The 19,510-nt window shown below is 42.0% G+C and overlaps 1 protein-coding gene across 1 annotated transcript in view; it reads left to right on the forward strand.

Moving 5' to 3' along the window:
• Nucleotides 1-19,510, forward strand: part of THBS4 (thrombospondin 4) — a 58,051-nt gene that overhangs the window by 23,193 nt on the left and 15,348 nt on the right. The window contains exons 5-13 of the mRNA XM_020998458.1: nucleotides 1,250-1,332; nucleotides 1,840-1,891; nucleotides 3,572-3,756; nucleotides 6,767-6,904; nucleotides 8,082-8,150; nucleotides 10,440-10,592; nucleotides 15,056-15,160; nucleotides 15,826-15,933; nucleotides 16,176-16,335. Of these exons, the coding sequence (XP_020854117.1) occupies nucleotides 1,250-1,332; nucleotides 1,840-1,891; nucleotides 3,572-3,756; nucleotides 6,767-6,904; nucleotides 8,082-8,150; nucleotides 10,440-10,592; nucleotides 15,056-15,160; nucleotides 15,826-15,933; nucleotides 16,176-16,335 (1,053 nt within the window). The remainder of the gene's footprint in view (nucleotides 1-1,249; nucleotides 1,333-1,839; nucleotides 1,892-3,571; nucleotides 3,757-6,766; nucleotides 6,905-8,081; nucleotides 8,151-10,439; nucleotides 10,593-15,055; nucleotides 15,161-15,825; nucleotides 15,934-16,175; nucleotides 16,336-19,510) is intronic.

Genomic DNA, 19,510 nt, shown 5'->3' on the forward strand with positions numbered 1-19,510 from the left:
CAGACATTCACTGGCTGTGTGACTCTAGGCAAGTTACTTTGCCTCAAACAGTTTCCCCAAGTACAGCAGGAATGATAATAGCCTCTCGGGACTGTTGTGAGGATCATGTTTATATGTATGTATCATATTATATGTGAGATAATATCTATGTGGGACTTAGCACAGTCTGGAACATAGTAGGCACTTAATAAATGCTTATTTCCTTCCTTTTAAAAATACTTTAAAATTAGATTTTTAAAAATTAACAGAATTCTATTTTCTCTCCCTCACACTCTCCACCCCATTAAGAAAAAGACAAACAAATCCTTGTAGTGAAAAATGGATAGTTATGCAAAATAAATTCATTAATTGGTCTTATCTGAAAAATGGGTCTCATTCTGTACCCTCAGTCCAGGATGCATAAAGCGTGCTTCATCATTGGTTTACTGGTGCTGTGGATGGTCATTTCATTAGTCAGAATTCTTACAGCTTTCAAAGTTGTTTGTTTTTATAATGATATTATTGTATAAATAGTTCTGGTTCTGCTCATTTTGTTCTTCATCAATTCATACAAACCTTCAAAACTGTTTATTTTTATAATATTGATGCTATTTACAGTATAAATTGTTTTCATTCTGCTCACTTCACTCTGTCAGTTCACACCAATCTTTCCATGGCTATTTGTAAACCTCTTTTTTCACATTAGTTATGCCTTGATAATATTCTGTTACATTCACATACCACAATCTGTTTAGCATCCCTTTAATTTCTGTTCTTTGTAATAGTATCCCCAGCACCTAGCATTGTGCCTGGCACATAGTAGGTGCTTAAATAAATGCTTATTGATTGATTGACTACATCCCTGAAATGATATCTAGAGATTTGGTTGTGGGAGCCCAGTGGGATTAATGTAGGTGACTCCATTTTTACTGGGACCGAGGTTGAGTGGAATAGTCCAAAAGACTGAATTAGAATTATGAATATTGTTGATTTATTTCTGTAACTTGGATGAATTTTGTATAACTCATTTTTTCTCATCTGTTTACCTTATTATAATTGATATCATCATCCTCTTCATTATGATTATTTAAGCAAGTCAGAAAATTGGCATAGATTTAATCCAGAGGCCTTGTGTGTTTTAACCTTTGGCCTTTTGCCATTTCTCTGGGGAGCTCTCTGGTCTAGATCAAGCCTATGGGCATCAAAAGACCATGTACAAAGGACCGTTCGTAACCTAGCTTGCTGGTTTTTCACCTTGGTATTCCAACAGGAGACATAAATTGGCAAGTGTTGGGCCAGATGACGCAACTCAACAAAATACTGGGAGAAGTAAAAGACCTCCTGAGACAGCAGGTACAGTATAAGCCATTGAACATGACACGTTCCCAATAGTATTAGCAAATACCTTCTGTATTTGTCATAGATGGTGGAGACACATTACTGCCCACAGGCCAGAAGATGTCCCCTTAAAGCTCCATCATCATAAGGTTCTATGGCAACTAAGTGGTGTGTTGGACAAAGCACTGGCCTGGAAGTCAAGGATGCCTGTGTTCCAATTCTGCCTCAGACACTCACTGGCTGTGTGACCTTGGGGAAATCATTTAACCTCTCTGTACCTCAGTTTTCTCATCTGTGAAATGGAGTCAGACTCAGTGGCTTCTAAGGTCTCTTCCATCTCTAATTCTATAACCTTTTGAAATGGTTCTTGAACTTGAGGAACAAGGCACCTGACAGGAAGACAAATCTCACAGGCAACAGCTTAGCCAATGCCAAGAGTCTTTACCACCGCTCCCCTGAGATTCTTCAGTCGCTGGACTGCAGGTCTCATAATGCTTTTCAATCATCTTTCTATTTCTAAAGGTCAAAGAAACCTCTTTTTTGCGAAACACCATCGCTGAGTGTCAGGCATGTGGTAAGTGCTTTTCTTGTAATTGACTAATTTAATGAGATAAATAAGATGCATCCTAGGAGCCAATTAGTGAAAATGCTTTTTGAATTTGTTGTTGTTCAAGACTTGGAGGAGTCTTCATTGATCTGAAGCTCCAGGGCTTGGCACACAGTCCAGGGGAAGAGTTAATTGAGAGGAAAATTCTCTTTTGTGAGTAGAATAAAATTCTCATTATCCAAAAGAATGAGAAGTAAGGATTTTACTTGAAAAATAGTGTAGATGGGGCAGCTAGGTGGCACAGTGGATAGAGTACCAACCCTGGAGCCAGGAGGACCTGAGTTCAAACTTACTAGATGTGTGACCCTGGGCAAGTCACTTAACCCCAATTACCTCAAACCCTCTCTGCCCTCAAAAAACAGTGTGGAGTAATGGAGAAAGGGCTAGCCTTAGAGTCATGGAAGACGAGTTCAAATCCTGCCTCTGATACACGTTAGCTGTTTGACTTTGGCCAAGTCACTTACCTTCTCAGTTTCCTAGACAACAATCCAGGGAAACAGAAATTTCAGAAGAGTTTCTCTCACATGAAGAGAATTTCCCCATATTGATGAAATCACAGATCAAAACAAAAAAGGATCATGCTTACTAGAATTCTTCAACATACCTGTGATCCCATGGGAATATTCCCTTCACCAGTGCAGATGGCAACCCATATATGCCTTATCATCTTCAGTGAGTCATCCATTTTCTCCTATAGATGTGCTAGAAGCTTTCATCTAGGTCATTTTGCCTTTCTTGGGTACCAGTAATGAATCTGGTTATCCTTTCTCTTATTGTATATAACCAGCCCTCCTCCTTTTCAAGTCATGTATTTCTTGAATAATATCCCCTAAACCAGAGAGGCAGCTTGGTATAGTGGATAAAGAGATGGCCTCAGAGTCAGGAAAACTTGGGTTCAACTCTGACTTTTGACACTTACTGGCTGTGTGATCCTGGGCAAGTCACTTAACCTCTAAATGCCCCCAGACAACTCTCTAAGACTGTGTGCCTTTTAATATACTTTGGGATGGAAAGTCCTCTGGAAAAGCCAAATTTGTTTTTATATTTCACTAAATATCCACATATGGCACATTGCAGCATCTGTGACATCCCGAAGTTCTTTTGCAGATACTCTAACACCAAGAAAAGGTGTAGAGTGTTAATTTGCATTGGTAGAAACATTCTTCTCAGAGTCCTCTACAGCAGAGGTGTCACACATGTAGCCGGGAGCAGCATTGCCACCCACAACACTCCTGAGTACAGCCAACTCAGATTAAAATGTAATCGGAAAATATTTAATGAAATAAACCAAAATACAATAGAAATAGATAATGTTAACATGTGGTTTTCTGAGTCAATATATGGCGCTCAGGGATACTTATATATGGTTTAGAGGCCCCCTACCTGAGTTTGACTCCAATGCCTAGGCTACACCAATGAAATCAGAGGACCAGTCCCAAATCCCATCTCACTTCTTGTGCCAAAGTCATCACTGGAAGTATGTTGCAAATTACTTGTGCCTCTTAGGTACCTCTTCATTGCCCCTTGGGTCAGCCACAACGTGAATTCTTTGGAGGCTGCAGTTTTCCTAGATTGACAGCCATCACTGGAATGCAGGTTGGCTGGGTCAGGGAACGGCTCTGGATGTTTTTTAACTTTTTTTTTCAGGCCCCCTCAGTGCCCAGGCTCCAACTCCAAACACCCTTCCAACTCCAGCAGCCCTGGTTCGCAGGTGTGACTCGAACCCCTGTTTCCGAGGAGTCAGGTGTACCAACACCAGAGATGGATTTCAGTGTGGTCCCTGTCCAGAGGGATATACAGGAAACGGGATTACCTGCTCTGATATTGATGAGGTAAAGAATAGACTGATAAAGAATGGAAAAGCAATCCCTTTACTGTTGTCTCATTATCTCTCCCACACATCCTTATAAATTCAAGTCAACAAACATTTATTAAATGCCTACTATTTGCCCAGGTACTATGCTAAGTGCTGGAGATACAAAGAAAACCAAAAAACAGTCCCTGATAATGACAAGTTTATGGTAAAAGAAGGTATATTGACAGAGGAAGAGGTTAATAAGGCCCTTCATGAGGCTGCATGAAAGCCACTTCCATCCCCAGAGATGGAGGGAGCTCTACAAACTATTAGGGGTACTGGGTGGTAGAATAAAGGGAAGATTAAAAGCAGTGGGAAATTTTGTATTATTTTGTATGAATAAGAAAGGCGCAGCGTTGTTCGTGGATAGAGAGAGCCAGCCTTGGAGTCAATATAGAAATATAACACATGTGTATATATATTACATATGTATATATGCATATGTACATGTATACGTGTGTGTGTGTGTGTGTGTGTATATATATATATATATATATATAGATAGATATATATATATATATATATAGAGAGAGAGAGAGAGAGAGAGAGAGAGAGAGACTATGGAGGTGTTCATGCAGGCTTGGCATCCCTGCTTTCCATCACAGGTACTAATACATTCTATATTTGCTTTCTCATTTAGCAGTCATTTCTCCTTTTTTTCACAGTCCTATTCAATTCCCCTCACTCCCCACTCCCATTTATATGAAGGAGGGAGGAGGAACAGGGGATACTATTATAAGGATCCTTTCAAGAGACTCCAGGTGTTATCTTCACAGTCCCTGTTGGGAGAGGAGGCAATACCACACACCTCCACAACTCACAACGTGGAGGCAGTGAGCCCAGACCCTAGCCAGGCTATGGGTCCCGCAGGGAACAACTAGATTGTATAGCCCTCAAAAACACCCAACACAGGAGGCAGCTAGGTGGCACAGTGGATAGAGCTCTGGCCTTGGAGTCAAGAGGACCTGAGTTCAAATCTGGCCTCAGACACATGATACTTACTAGCTGTATGACCCCAGCAAGTCACTTCACCTCAATTACCTCACAAAAAGAGCAAAAAAAAAAGAAAGACAAAAACAACCAACACAAGGGTGGGATAGTTTTATGAGTGACAGCTATGGCCTAGACAAACCCTCAGAAGGAGAATATTGCAGGAGTACTTGGCACAGGTTGTCACTTTTCCTGACTTTCAGCATCTTCTACTGAAAGTGTCTGGTCCTCTACAAGTATCTGGGCATGGCACAGTTTGGGACTTGAAAGTCAGTATTAGCCTGCCAGATAGAGTTCAAATCCTGCCTCAGACACTTACTAGCTAGGTGACCCTGGCCAAGTCACTTAACCTCTGTCTACCTTAGTTTCCTCATCAACAAAATGGGGATAATTATAGTACCTACTTCCCAGAGTTGTTATAAAGATCAAATAGGAAAATATATGTAAAGCACTTTGTAAATCTTAAAGTGCTAGTTATTATTATTATTATTATTATTATTATTATTATTATTATTAGAAGGTTGCAGAGAGACCATGAGGGCAGATAAGGCTTAAGGATGGCCAATCTCACTCCAACTGAAAATATAACAAATGTTTCCCTGGGCTGAGTAATATAAAGTTTGAGATAAAAAAAAATTTCACCTCTCCCATCGCTCCCCACCTCCAAAAATTAAGATCTTAAGATAATATCTAATAATCCTTCATTTTAATAAACATCTACACATAATTTTATAGAACTATCAAAAGTGAATTTTTTTTCCTTTAATCTTTGAGCTGGAATTTTACTCTTTTGAAAAGGCAAGAAGTGCTTAGGTTTTTTACATTAATTGAACCAGTAATAAAAAGTAGCAGAAATACCCTTCTACACACTCTGTCCCATGTGCCCACTGACTTACTATGTAACTCAAGACACTTTAACCAGATGGAGGGACCAGGTCTGACTTTGGGAGTTTTTGTCTCCATTCTGTCTCCAGGATGTATTTTCATCTTTGTGCTTCTTAAGTCAGAGGAGTTGGCTAGTTTTCTCACCTTGTGGTGAGGTTGAGAACAAGCATTTGGCTTGTTCCCAGTCACCTTGACCATCCCAGACAGTACAAATTCCTCAGCTCAAGGACATTTATTTTGAAACTATTTCTTGTCCACACCCCCCCCGTAGAGTTGTCAACAAGCTTTTTTTTGTTGCTTTCTCAACCTTAAGGCATTGCATAAATGGAAGTTGTTACTGTTATCATAATTATCATAACACCACCTTCACACCTTGCGTGAAGGAATGGGATACCACAGAGCTGAGGTGTTAAGTACACCCCTAAGTCTAGGACACCTCCCCACCAACCTAATACCCTCCCATCTTTCAAGGGCCAGTGCAAAATCATCCTTTCAGGAATGCCTTTCCTGATCCCTCTCCCAACTGAGGTGATTCCTCTGTCCTACAGACTTTCATAGAACCTTGTTCACATTTCTCTTTGGCACCCGTTTCTTTTTACAGTTATTTCCTTTTCTCTCTGACTAGATTGGCAGCTCCTTGAGGGTGGGAACGATATCTTTAATCTTTGTTTCTCCCCCAGCACCTGGCAGAAGATCTTATGGTCTTCAATGATAGTCTAACGGAGTTTAATGAAGGTTTGCTGAATGAATCTTGAATTGATTAATTTCTTGCTATCCTTTCCCAGCAAACCTTCCTTCCTTCCTCCTTTCCTTCTTTCCTTCCTTCTTTCCTTCCTTCCTTCCTTCCTTCTTTCCCTTCCTTCCTTCCTTCCTTCCTTCTTTCCCTTCCTTCCTTCCTTCCTTCCTTCCTTCCTTCCTTTCTTCTTTCCCTTGCTTCCTTCCTTCCTTCCTTCCTTTGACAAGCATTTATTACTCCATGCAAGGCATGGTACCTAGGTGTTGGAGTAGAGATAAGGATAACTAGGATGTGGCTGTTCATTCAGAAAGAGTTCCAGCTTTCAATGAGAGTACCCCATTTGACTAAATGTTTTGTATCTTTTCTTTCTTACTAGTGCACCTTCCACCCATGCTTCCGAGGAGTACGCTGCGTGAATCTGACTCCAGGTTTCAGATGTGATTCCTGCCCAGTTGGCTTCACAGGACCAGTGGTGCAGGGAGTGGGGGTCACCTTTGCCAAGACACATAAGCAGGTGAGCTATGACTCCAAAGATGGCCTTCTTTTCTTTTGTATTCCTCTCCTCCTCACTTAGTAAAACTTGGAATGAATCCTGATCTTTCATGTCTCTTTCAAAAACTAGTCATTTGGCCTGCCTGGGTGATTATCACATGTTGAAGATAAATGATGCACACCAGGCCACATCTGTATTGTTTTTTCACTCCTCTCTGATTCATGGATTTCTAGGAGGAAGGGAGGGAGGGAGCAGCTGTTCAGTGACAGCAACCTGGTGGTGCTGAGTTTGAGAAATGACTTGAGGCTCACTGGGTTTACACCAGTAGAACATCTTGATATTCAGATCCATCCCTTGGGCATCAAAGGGTAAAAGAATGTAAGCAACAGAAGAACTTTAAAAGGGAAGATAAACGTGTATTTATGTTCTGTTTACTACAGCTAGGGAGGATGTAAAAAAGTAAAAGAATAGCCCCATCCTCTTCAATAGCATTTACAAGCCACAAACTGCAGTAAAATCCTAGAGCATTCTATGACATTCTCCACTTGTTTCCAAATATACTAGAATATCCAGGTCATTATTAAACTGACTGACTCTGAAACTTTGGGAGGGATGTTTTCAGCATTTTTGAGATGGTTGATCTTCTTTGGATGGGTTTTTACTACCTTGGGGAAATCATTAGGTATGAAGCGGAGCAGGAGACATCATTATTTCTGAGTTATCCCATTCCTCATTTCCAGCGGGGGCTGTTTGTTAGACCAGAGAAGAGAAGGGAGTATTGGGAGAGAGAGACAGAAGGTAATAAGGCTGAATTACAGTCATCAGATGGATGCATGAGTGCTGGGGAGAAACTTATCTTTGCCTCCATTGAAGACAAAACAAAATAAAATGGGCTTAAATTGCTGTAGGATGTATCTGAGTCTAGCCATCAGAAAAAACTTCCTGCTTATAAAGGTTGCAGAACAGGGGACTGAATTACCAAGGGACATTAGGGAGTCTTCTCTGGATATTTTAAACCATGGACAGCTGTCCACTGGAGATTTGAGGCTAGTCCTGCTGAAAGGTGGGGGTGGCCCAGATGGCCTTCCCATCCGTAATTCTGGAATGCTTCACATCACACAAAGCTATCGAGACAACTAAGAGTGGTTTGTGTGTTTTCTTTTGCAATTAAGAGCCCTCTTTTATGTTTCTGCACTAGATCTGCTCTGATATTGATGAGTGTAGAAATGGAGCCTGTGTCCCCAATTCTATTTGTATTAACACTGTGGTAAGTATTTTCTGCAACCGTTTCTAAAGCACAATAGTTTTGTTGGGGGAGGGAAGGAAAAAAAAGGAATTTATGTGATAACTTTATTATATATTTAAAAGGAATAGCAAGTTGTACATAATAGATTTGCAGTTTCATGGGCAATCTTCTTTTTTATTATACTATGTTATGGAAATGTTTGCTTTATTCCATAAATTTTTTAAAAGCACAATAATTTGCCAAGCTGATTGTGTGTGTATAGGCTGTAACCACAAAACCCAGCTATAACACATGGATGTAATCATATATGTGACCCACAAATGAAAACAGAAGTTTATACAGGGAATTGACAAGCCACCCACGTCCTCTCACGTCCCGTCGAGTTTTATCAATGTGCTTTTGAATACAAGCATGTGAAGGAATTATCTTTAAGATACTTATTCTTTAAAGATGGTCATATTTAAAAGGCATTTCCTGTTGCTATCGCAGGTCCAGAGTGCTTAGAGCGCAGTGCTTTTGAAGGGACCCAATGTGTCTTCACAGCTGCACGTCTAACTCCTCTGGGATGTGCTTCAGAATCCCTGCATGCTACGGAGAATGGCTTGGCATGCCAGGGTACTTTCTGAAATGCATTTAGCTGCTATGATTTAATCATTTCAGTCCTTACCAGCACATTTCTGAAAATTCCTATCAGCTGTTTCTAAGCGAGTGAGGTCAGCAAGCCAGACAGCCGGCTAGGGATGGAGGGGCCATTGTCTAACTGCCATGTGGTCCCCAGGCGAACTATTCAAACACTCACTTCCCCAGCTTCTTTGCATGTGAAGTCAGCCTAAGGAAACACGGTTCTTGGAAAAGCAATAAAAATAAATGGGAAACAGTTGGCAAAAATGGAGAGTTAATGGGAGCATCATGGCCCATGGGACCTACCTCCATCCTGACATGTTGTTTATAAGGAGATGAAATAAAGCGACTGTTTTCTAACAGTTTTCTTTCCCAGCCTGCCCTTATCACATGTTTACTGCACTGTCAGAAAGGCAGGAGGTAGCATGGTATAGTGGAAAGACCACTGGACTTGGAGTCCCCAGAGACCTGAGTTTGAATCCTGCCTCAGGCCTTGCATGTGACCGTGAGTAAGTCACTCTGAGCCTCATCCGTATTGTATGATGGGGATAATTCTCATCTCATGGGGCTATTGTGAAGATCATTTTAGAGGACTGTAGAAAGCCTTTGGTGAATCTTAAGGTGCATTATCACATTCAGCCCTTCTTTTATTTTAAGTAAAACCACAGCCCAACTCACAGAGAATCTCTCCTCAGAGCTGCAGATGTTTTTCTCAATGCCTGGACCGATGTCTAGTAGACAAAGGAATGCCTACATTTTTACTGTAGTGCCCCTAGAGGGAAGCCGTCTAATTCCACTGGAAAGCTCAGCCCCTTCTAACAGTTCAGTCCAGCTATTTCTCAACTGAGGAAACCGAGAGCAGGAGAGTAAGGTGACTTGTCCGAAGTGCCACAGGAGATAAATAGCAGTTGATATTTGAGCACCTAATTCTCCACCCAGTGTTCTTTCCACAGAGACCACATAATTGTTTCTTCTCCTTATGCCCTACCTACTATGGGATAGAAAGGAAAGTAGATGGAGAAAAAAAACATTCAAGCAGCTTCAGACAGTTCGCTATCGTGCCTCTCTCTCCCGTCCTCCTGGCCTATGGTACCTTACAGTTGGATGGTATCTTCACAGGCATTGTCTCAGGAAGCAGACTGCTGGTCCGAGGAGCCTGCACAAAACAGCAAGGATGGAGCTTCATCTCAATAGAAACGCAATTGACTCAGTCCTCCTATTATGAAAACCAAATGAGAATATAGTTAAAACAACTTTTCAATTTATAGAAATGATACTAGAGATGATAGTCATCATTATAATAAAACACACAAAACAATACCAGTAATGGTGATAATACACCCCTTGTCCAAGGCATTATTTCATCTTAGATAGTCAGAATCCAGGGCAGCTAGGTGGTGCGGCAGATTGATCGCCAGCTCTAGCCTCAGAAGGCTCTGAGTTTAAATCTGGCCTGGGATACTTACTGGCTGTGTCACCCTGGACAGGTCACTTACCCCCTTTTGCTTCCCTGAAAAACAAACAGTGGATCCAGGGAGATAGAAATTCCTTTGTAGCATGTAAACTACCTGAGGGCAGGGACTGTTTCATTTATTTTTTACATATCCCAGGCACCTGGCACAATACTTGGGATATAGTAGGTGCCTAATAAATGCTTACTGATTGATCATTCTGTTGGTTTCTTTACAGGGCTCTTATCAGTGTGGCCCATGTAAGTCTGGGTTCACTGGAGATCAGATCAGGGGATGCAAAACCGAACGAAACTGCAGGAACCCAGAACGGAATCCGTGCAGTGTGAATGCCCAGTGTATTGAGGAGAGGCAGGGAGGTGTGACCTGTGTGGTGAGTTATCACTTTGCTTTGCAACTTCTGAGATTGTTCCTTTACCCAGCTCCCTCTAAGTGCAAGTACTCAAGAAGAAAACATTAATCAAAGTGTGCAAAACATGAAACTACCATTGCTATGAAAAATAAATGATAGCTCTTAAAACCAAGTCTTTAAGAAACGACCCGTTTGAGAAGGCTGGGTGACAGAAATAGCAGCTGAGATAATAAATTATGGAAATGAGTGAATAAATCAGTAAAAATAAAAATGTTCCTCAGCTGTCCTCAGACTTCAGACCTTCTGCTCCTTTTAGATGGGAGGGGATCTGCCTAGGATTCTGCTATTAGACAATCAAGCATGTAACCAGCTGATCAACGTGCATGTTTAAGCCCCTTTCATGTGCTGGGCACTAGGGATACCAAGTCAGCAATGTAACAACAATGTAACAACTCCTGCCCTCAAAGAGCTTACATTCTAATGGGAGAAGCATATAAGAATATATAATGTAAATGCAAGGTAATTCTGGGAGAGAGGCATCAGCAGCTGGGGTCGGGGTCGGGGTTGGGGGTTAGGGCAGCGGCTCAGGGAAGGTCCCCCAGCAGGAAGGATTTAAGCAGAGCCTTCATTCTAAGAGACAGAGGGGAGGAGGGACGGCTTCCCAGGCACAGGAAACAGAGCATAGAGAAGGGCTAGGAAATGGGAGATAGAATCACCTAAAATGACGCGTTGGAGCTAGATTGCGAGGGGCTTCAAAGACCAAACAGCGGAGTTTGTATTTTTTCACAGAGGCAATAGAGAAACTACAGGGGTTTCTCGAGCGGGTGAGTGACATGGTCAGAACTGTGCTTCGGGAATATTCGTTAGGCATCTCTGTGGAGGATGGATGGCAGGCGTGAGCCTAGGGGTAGGGAGGGAGGCTGCCTAGCAGGTTGTTGCAAGCATCCAGGGGAGAGGTGCTGAGGGCCCGAGCTAAAGCCAAGATGAGTGGAGGTTTGGAGAAGGAAGCCAGAGATGTTCTATTTGTAGAATCAACGAAGACTTAGCAACTGATTGGTTACTGGAGCAGGGGGAGCTTGAGGAGACCTTGGGTGGTCTGGGAAGGTGGCCTGATTCACCTGAGGGGCAAGTCAATCTTTTTTTTCTTTATTGGCTCTTTCTCAGAAGAGGTATGCCAATACGTAAAGTCTGTCAGGAGTCTGATTTACCTGGAGTCTGGAAGATCTGAGTTCAAATTCTGCCTCAGATAGTAGCTGCGTGTCCCTGGGCAAGTCACTTAACCAATGTCTGCCTCAGTTTCCTCAACTGCAAAATGAGGATAACTTATCTCCTCAGGTGTTGTGAAGATCAAATGAGATAATGTTTGTAAATTGCTTAGGACGGTGCTAGGAACATAGTAGATGTTCAGCAAACACTTGTTCCCTCCCTCTTCAATTTCAGCTCCTTATCTAGGCTGACTCCGAAAGGTAAAGGCTATCCCCTCTCCCTCCCCTCCTCAACAGACACATTCACTGAGAGTCTTCTGGGATTCTCTGAGTGATTCCCAATATCAAGGGAGAAGTCTTTTTGTTCCTCTATGAATTTTTTTTGAATACCTGGTAATCATCCCAAACTGCTAAGTAGGGATACTGTGTGGGCAACATCAAAGACCTGGTGCTTGCTAGACTAGCGGGTATTTGCGGAATCGCAGCACCACCTTATGGCTGACCCTTAGAAATGCACCTATCTCCAGCATCTTGGGTAAAAACCAGACTCCTTATGCCAGAGCCAGCCAGGATCACAGATTTAGAGCCAGAAGGGATCCTTAGAGGTCATCTCGTCTAATCCTCTTACTTTACAGTTGAGAAACTGAGCTTCATGAGAGGTGAAGTGATTACTCTTCCAAAGTCACAATCAAATTGTAAGTGGTATAGTCAGGATTCGAACCCAGGTCCCCGACTACAAATTGAGTGCAATTTCCATCGTCTCATGCCTTAGAAATATTCCCTTTCCCCCATGCCGCCCCCTCCCATCCTCCTCCTACATGACTTGTAGCTGAAGTCTCCTGGAATGACAGTATTCCAAACTGACAAGCCTACCCAGCAGAAGGGAAAAGACTGAAAATAACCCAGGGAGTGACATGGAGGCAGGCTCCTTCTTGCTCTCCAAATCCCATGCTTTCAAGGACTTTCAGGTCTGTAAGAGCCAAATCAGCAGACCTCTTAAATGGCTCACCTTCAAGCATCACCTGCCTCCCCCACATATCCTTCCCAAGAGATGTGGGGATTTATTTTCACCAGGAGGCTAGCAAAGGCACTTAGTGTGGAAACCTTTAAAGTAACTAATCCAGAGGTCTTGTGAAAAGACCAGGTCACTGGGGGAGTCAGTGCATTAGGGGGGAAAAAATGTCCCTAATTCACTGTGCTGCTTTCTCTCTAAAGAAGAACCGCGGGGTAGCAGCCTGCCTCTGTAGCTAAATCATTTTCCTGTGCCCTACTTGAGGATGCACTGGGATGGTGGGTGGTGGGACTTTTAATGTGTTTTTGAATTTGTAATGAGAGGCAGCAGCAGATGGTAAAGGATTAATAAGCTTCATGTGACTACTAAAATAATTTAATCTGCCAAAAAATGGATCATTAAAAATGTATTTGTTCCTAGAGGGCTCTTTCTTCATTAAAGTAAATCAGCCACCATGAGGCACCGTTGAGAGTTCAGTGCCCTCTATGGGGAACGCTCCAGGCTGGAGCTGAGCACAGATCAGGGGAAAGGGGGAAGAGTGTCACTCTTAGAATAGAATATCTCAAAGTCCTCTAGTTTCAAACAGCCATCTCTAGGGACTGAAAAGGAACAGTCCCTGGCAAGTAGAGTCTATGGTCTCAAATTGACTTCTCTGGATTTGAATAAGAACCATAAAAATTAACACCAAACTCCAGTTGTTTCCTTTTCACTCTATTTCCATTTCATTGGGCTCTTTATTTTGCCTCTGACCTCCAACTCTCTCCTTTGACCCCTATCTTTCTACAATTCTTTTTTTTCCTCGTAGCTTCACTATTTTCTTCCCACTTTTCCTTGTCTTCTGCCTCCTCCCTTCCCCAGGATCTCAAACCTTCATTCTTCTCCATTGCTTGACTGCCCTTTCCGCCCTTCAGAGACCTCTTCCTGTAGCCTTGCTTAACCTCTTGGACTCTCCTGAGCTTGGTTGCCAAAGTTGATGGTCTTCTCTCTCTTCCCTTGCTGTCATTTTTTGGTTGTGCTTAGGTAGAATGTTAGGAGGCTAGGGGAGGAAGCCTCTGAATAGACCTATTGTGCTAACGCAGGACGTTGGCTCCTAACTCGTTATGATACTGTAGTCTATCACAAGTTTGAGGAACGAAGTGAATTCAGAGCAACTACCTTTCCAGTCTCCTTGACCTTTTTACTCCCTTGTCTGATACTCTTTGATCCAGACAAACTGGCCTTCTCTCTGTTCCTCACACAGATATTCCACCCCCTGTCTCTTGCCTTTGCATTGGCCTCCCCCAGTTCTCCCTCCTTACCTCTTAGAATCTGTCTCCTCAAGACACAGTTCAAAACATCATCTTCTGGTTGAAGCCTTTTCAGACCCTGCCTTCACCCCAAGTGCTATTGCTCTCCCTCCCAGAATATCTTGTATACTTGTACTTATTGATTTTATTTTTTCTCTGTGTGTGTGTGTGTGTGTATATATATATATATATACATATATGTGTATATATATATACACACATATATACACATACATACATATATATATATATATTTATATTTCTACATACCCATGCATGTATATGTGAATATGTATACATATTTGTGGTGGTGTTGAATTGTTTTCCTGTCATGTCCAACTCTTCATGACCCCATTTGGGCTTTTCTTGGCAAAGATACTGGAGTGGTTTACCATTTCCTTCTCCAGCTCATTTTACAGATGAAGAAACTGAGATTAAGTAACTTGCCCAGGGTCACAGAGTTGGTAAGTGCTGAAGCCAGATATGAAGTCAGGAAGATGGAGTCTTCCTGATTCCAGGCCTGGCACTCTATCCACTGTGCTATCTAGATAATCTATAAACACATATATTCTTATTGTCTTTCTCCGTAGAATGTAAGTTTCTTGTAAGAATTGTTTCATTCTTGATACTTATATCCTCAGCACCTAGCCCAGTATCGAGTATATAGTGGGTGCTTAATAAATGCTTGTGGTTTGCTTGCTTGATACTAAAAACAAGAGACTGAGTCAGTGCTCAGTCCTCAGAAGGTTTTTCCTCTGGCAAAAATCAATTTAGATGATTGTTACATTCTAAGGAGTGACTGTGATTTAAGCTCCACAGGTATGCTGTCAGAAGAGCAGTCAGGAATGGGATGAGAAGCCCCCACAGTAAAGCTGTTTGGATACCTGGGGCTTTGGGGTTGGGTTAAGCAGGAGTTCAAGTGTTTGCCAACTGACAGCAAGCATCACTGCCTGACTTCCGTAATGGAATTTCTCTTCATAGTGTGGTGTTGGTTGGGCTGGTGATGGATTCATCTGTGGAAAGGACGTTGACATTGATAGTTACCCCGACGAGGAACTGCCATGCTCTGGAAGGAATTGCAAAAAGGTAAGTAGGGTAGGAGGAAAACATACCTGTGGCTTTCATACAACCACAACCACAACCACAACCACATCCTGGTTAGGAAGGGCCTCAGAGAACCTTCCCTTCCCTTACACACTCCCAGATAATTCCATCTCGAATGCAGCAAATGTGCCTTTAACAACAAGGTAGGTCAATCTTCTCTTACAGACAGATGTCAAACAGAGCTTAACGAGGGTAGTACATCTGGTGTTTGCTTCAAGGTGCTGAAAGCATGTGAATTCCTACAGCAAGCAGAAATTGCTAAATTTAGCACATAGCAATCTTTTTTTTTTTACTGGGACCATGATTTTTATCAGCGTAGATATGTTGTATGTATGACACTTCCACAACCCAAAGCAAGCTCCTTCCCAATGATGCCCCACCCTGCTTACTCTCTTGGAGGTGGCTTCCCCAGCAGTGGTCTCTGAATATCCTCCAGTCTCTCCAGAAATGGGGTCTTGGATCCTAAGGTCCAAGTTTTCCTGCCCTCCCTCTTTTTTTTTTTTTGGCTATATTTGTCTATAAAAGGCAAATTTCAATTTGAATTCAAACTTCAATTTTCAATGCCTCAGACGTGATTTGTCCCAAGTAGCAGACCCACTGACAGCCTTGATCTTAGGTGTAATTTTAGGCCATGTTTCCTCACTTAGGATAACTGCAAATACGTGCCAAACTCTGGTCAAGAAGATGCAGATGGAGATGGCATCGGAGATGCTTGTGATGAAGATGCTGATGGGGATGGAATCAACAATGAACAGGTGAGGGTTTTCTTCCAAGGGAATGTGCATTTGCAAGTGCCCAGTACCAATGCAGGGAAATTGCAGTTTTGTGGCAGTATTTTGGAGCATTCATACATAGAACTGCAACTCTTGCATTAGAGTGAGCGCAATGTAAAAATACCATCTGTGAGATTCATAAAGCCCTGATACACATAACAAGGCCAAGAGGATTTGCATTTGGTTTGGGTTTTTTTGTTGGGTTTTTTTGTTTTGTTTTTTAGGATAACTGTGTCCTGACTTACAACGTTGACCAGAGAAACATCGACCAAGATATCTTTGGAGATGCTTGTGATAATTGTAGAAACATCATAAATAACGACCAGAAAGACACTGATGGGGATGGAAAAGGAGATGCCTGTGATGATGACATGGATGGAGATGGTTAATTATTCTTATCTATTCCTTGATTTTAACCTTATATATCTTACTGCTCTTAAAGCCCCTACTGGTAGCTAAGTGGCACAGGGGATAGAGCTCTGGCCCTGGAAACAGGAAATCCTGAGTTCATATCCCGGCTCAGATGCTTATAACCTGTGTGACCCTGGATAAATCCCTTAACCTCGCCTCAGTTTCCTCATCTGTAAAAATGAGGGTAATAATCTCTCAGGACTGTTGTGAGGATAAAATGAGGTGATAGTTGTAAAGCAATTTATCAACCTTTAAGCACTTTATAAATGTTAGCAATTATCATCATGCCTCAGTAGGGAAGGAAGAACATATGTCAATCAATAACAACAGTCATTTATTAAGAGCCTATCTTAGGGATATAAAGACAAAAAAAATCCCTACCCTCAAGGAGCTTACAATCTAAACAGGGGAAATAACACATTTGTGTGTGTGTATATATATGTGTATATATTTATGAATGTGTTGCTTTATAAATATGTATATATGTATATATGTATAGGCATATACAAAATAGAGACAAACTGGTATTGTCGATGGTGCGGGGTTGGTATTCAGTAATGTCCAACTCTTCATGACCCCATTTGTGGTTTTCTTGGCAAAAATACTGTAGTGGTTTGCCATTTCCTTCTTCAGCACATTTTACAGATGAGGAAACTAAGGCAAACAGGGTTTAAGTGACTTTCCCAAGGTCACACAGCTAATACGTATCTGAAGCCAGATTTGAACTCAAGAAGATGAGTCTTGGGGCAGCTAGGTGGCTCAGTGGATAGAGCACTGGTCCTGAAGTCAGGAGGACCTCAGTTCAAATCCGGCCTCAGATCAAACACTTGACACTTATTAGCTGTATGACCCTGGGCAAGTCACTTAACCCCAATTGCCTAAAAAAAAAAATTTTAAAAAAAGAAGATGAGTCTTCCTGACTCCAGGCCCAGCATTCCATCCACTGAGCCCCCTAGCTGCCCAGAGACAAAGTAGATACAAGATAATTTGTGGATGGGAGGGAAGGCGCTAAGATCTGGTGGGATTAGGAAACTTTTCATGTAGAAGATGGCTCTTGAGATGAGCCTTGAATAAAACCAGGGAGGTGGCCTCAATGGTCTTTAATGTCCCTTCCACATCTAATTTAATCCTATGACTCTATCCTGCTTTTAAAGAAGGAAAGTTCATATTATATCCTTCTATTTAACACCCTTCACTGTGTTTATACCCTTGAGACACTGTAAGAAATGTTCTAAGCAATGGTCCAACAGATAGTATTGACCTTACTGACTGATGTACAAAAGTAGGTAGTGTAGGTATTTATCTCAAGAAGCTAGAGAAAGAGGCTTAGCATCAAGTTCCTTGGGCAAAAATGGGATCATAAGGTTAATGTGATGTCTTTGGGTTTAAACTACCTCAGAAGACAATTAGGCATCTTTCAAGTGGCTTAGAGATAGAGAAGCAATAGAGCACATTGGGAAGAGCCCTTGGTTTGGAATCGAAGACCTGGAATTACAGTCCCCAATCCACCACCTACCATCTCTCCTCCCTTAGACAAGTCACTGCACTTTCCTTGACCCTGGCTTTCATCATTTGTAATATGAGAATCATAACACCTCTGCCACCCAACACCTAAGGTTGTTGGAGAGAAGAGTGTTTTGTAAATTGTAAGATACCAATGAAGGATAAATCATATTAATATTATGGAGAGGAAACAACAGGACCCTCTCATCTGTGGACATTCTTCCATGCAGTCCATCACCATGAGAAGTAGAGGAGGCAGTCTGCCCCTGAATAATTTTCTTGTTACAAGCCTAAAATGTGAATCATCTAAGTAAAGGTGGTTACATAAAATATAGCCTGCTCTTTCTTCCCAAAGAGTGCCGCATCACAAGCATCACTAAAAGAGGTTGTTCAAAGCCCAGGATACTTTAGATCCCTCAAGCAGCCCTAGGAGACCTCATAAGAACCCTTATACACACCTCGAGCCCTAGTTCTCACTACGTGCCCTCAGCCTCCAAGAGACAGCCTAGAGTGACCTCAAACCCTTCTCATACTTTGGATACCTTGGACCTTAGAATTGGGAGAGACCTTAGATATAACCTCGTTAAATGGTCCCACTTGATAGATGAGAAAACTGAGGTTCATCAAGGTAAAGTGACTTGTCTAAAAATCACACAACTCCTTGTTTGAACATACTTGCAGGTAAATTCTCGCAGTCACACATCTGATTAGACCAGGGCCAGGTCTCTCCTGACTCTTGGGCTAAAGTACTTTCCCATGCACTGTGATGTCTCCCATGAGTTCCTCCACTCTGGGGCTCACTCACCTGACTATCAGAGCAACCCTATCTGGTTGCATCACTCAAATCATTGATTAGATGGATAATAAAAATATCAGAGCAACCCTATCTGGTTGCATCACTCAAATCATTGATTAGATGGATAATAAAAAGAGTAATTAATATTTCTATAACCCTTAGGGGTAAGTGATGCAAAGAGACTGTCATCAACCATTTAACTGTGATTTGAGGTGGTTAAGTGAGGGTAAGGCTGCAGGCCTTGGATTTAGGAAGACCTGAGTTCAAATCCTGTCTCAGACACTCTTACTAGCTGTGCGATCCTAGGCCACTTTGCTTAACCCTCTGCATGCACTGGTTTCTTCATCTGTAAAGCAATTGCTGGCCTCCTGGCCTCTAAGGTCACCTGATGCTCTAAATCTAGGATGCTCTCAGAATTTCTTTTTCTAAATTTCTTCCAAACCCCAAACTGCTGTAGAATAGTAGTTTACTCTGAATCTCTCAATAGAATTATAGAACGTCTAAGCTAAAAAGGACCTTAGAGGTATCTAACCTAATCCCCACATTTTATAGGGAAGGAAACTGAGGCTCAGCTTACTGTAGATTGTAGAGCTGGTCAGTAGTAGAGCTGGACCTCTCACCTGGTCCTTCTGACTCCAAATCTAGCATTCCTTCCACTTCTCTTTTCTTTTTTTTTAAAAAATATATACATTTTTTTCCCCGCTAGGCAATGGGGTTAAGTGACTTGCCCAGAGTCACACAGCTACTAAGTATTATGTGTTTGAGGCTGGATTTGAACTCAGGTCCTCCTTCTACTTCTCCCTGCTGTCTCTGACTACACTTGTTTCTCTGACACCGGGATATAACTTG

This window comes from Phascolarctos cinereus, unplaced genomic scaffold (genome assembly GCF_003287225.1).
Source record: "Phascolarctos cinereus isolate Bilbo 61053 unplaced genomic scaffold, phaCin_HiC Scaffold_4;HRSCAF=312, whole genome shotgun sequence".
Taxonomy (NCBI): domain Eukaryota; kingdom Metazoa; phylum Chordata; class Mammalia; order Diprotodontia; family Phascolarctidae; genus Phascolarctos; species Phascolarctos cinereus.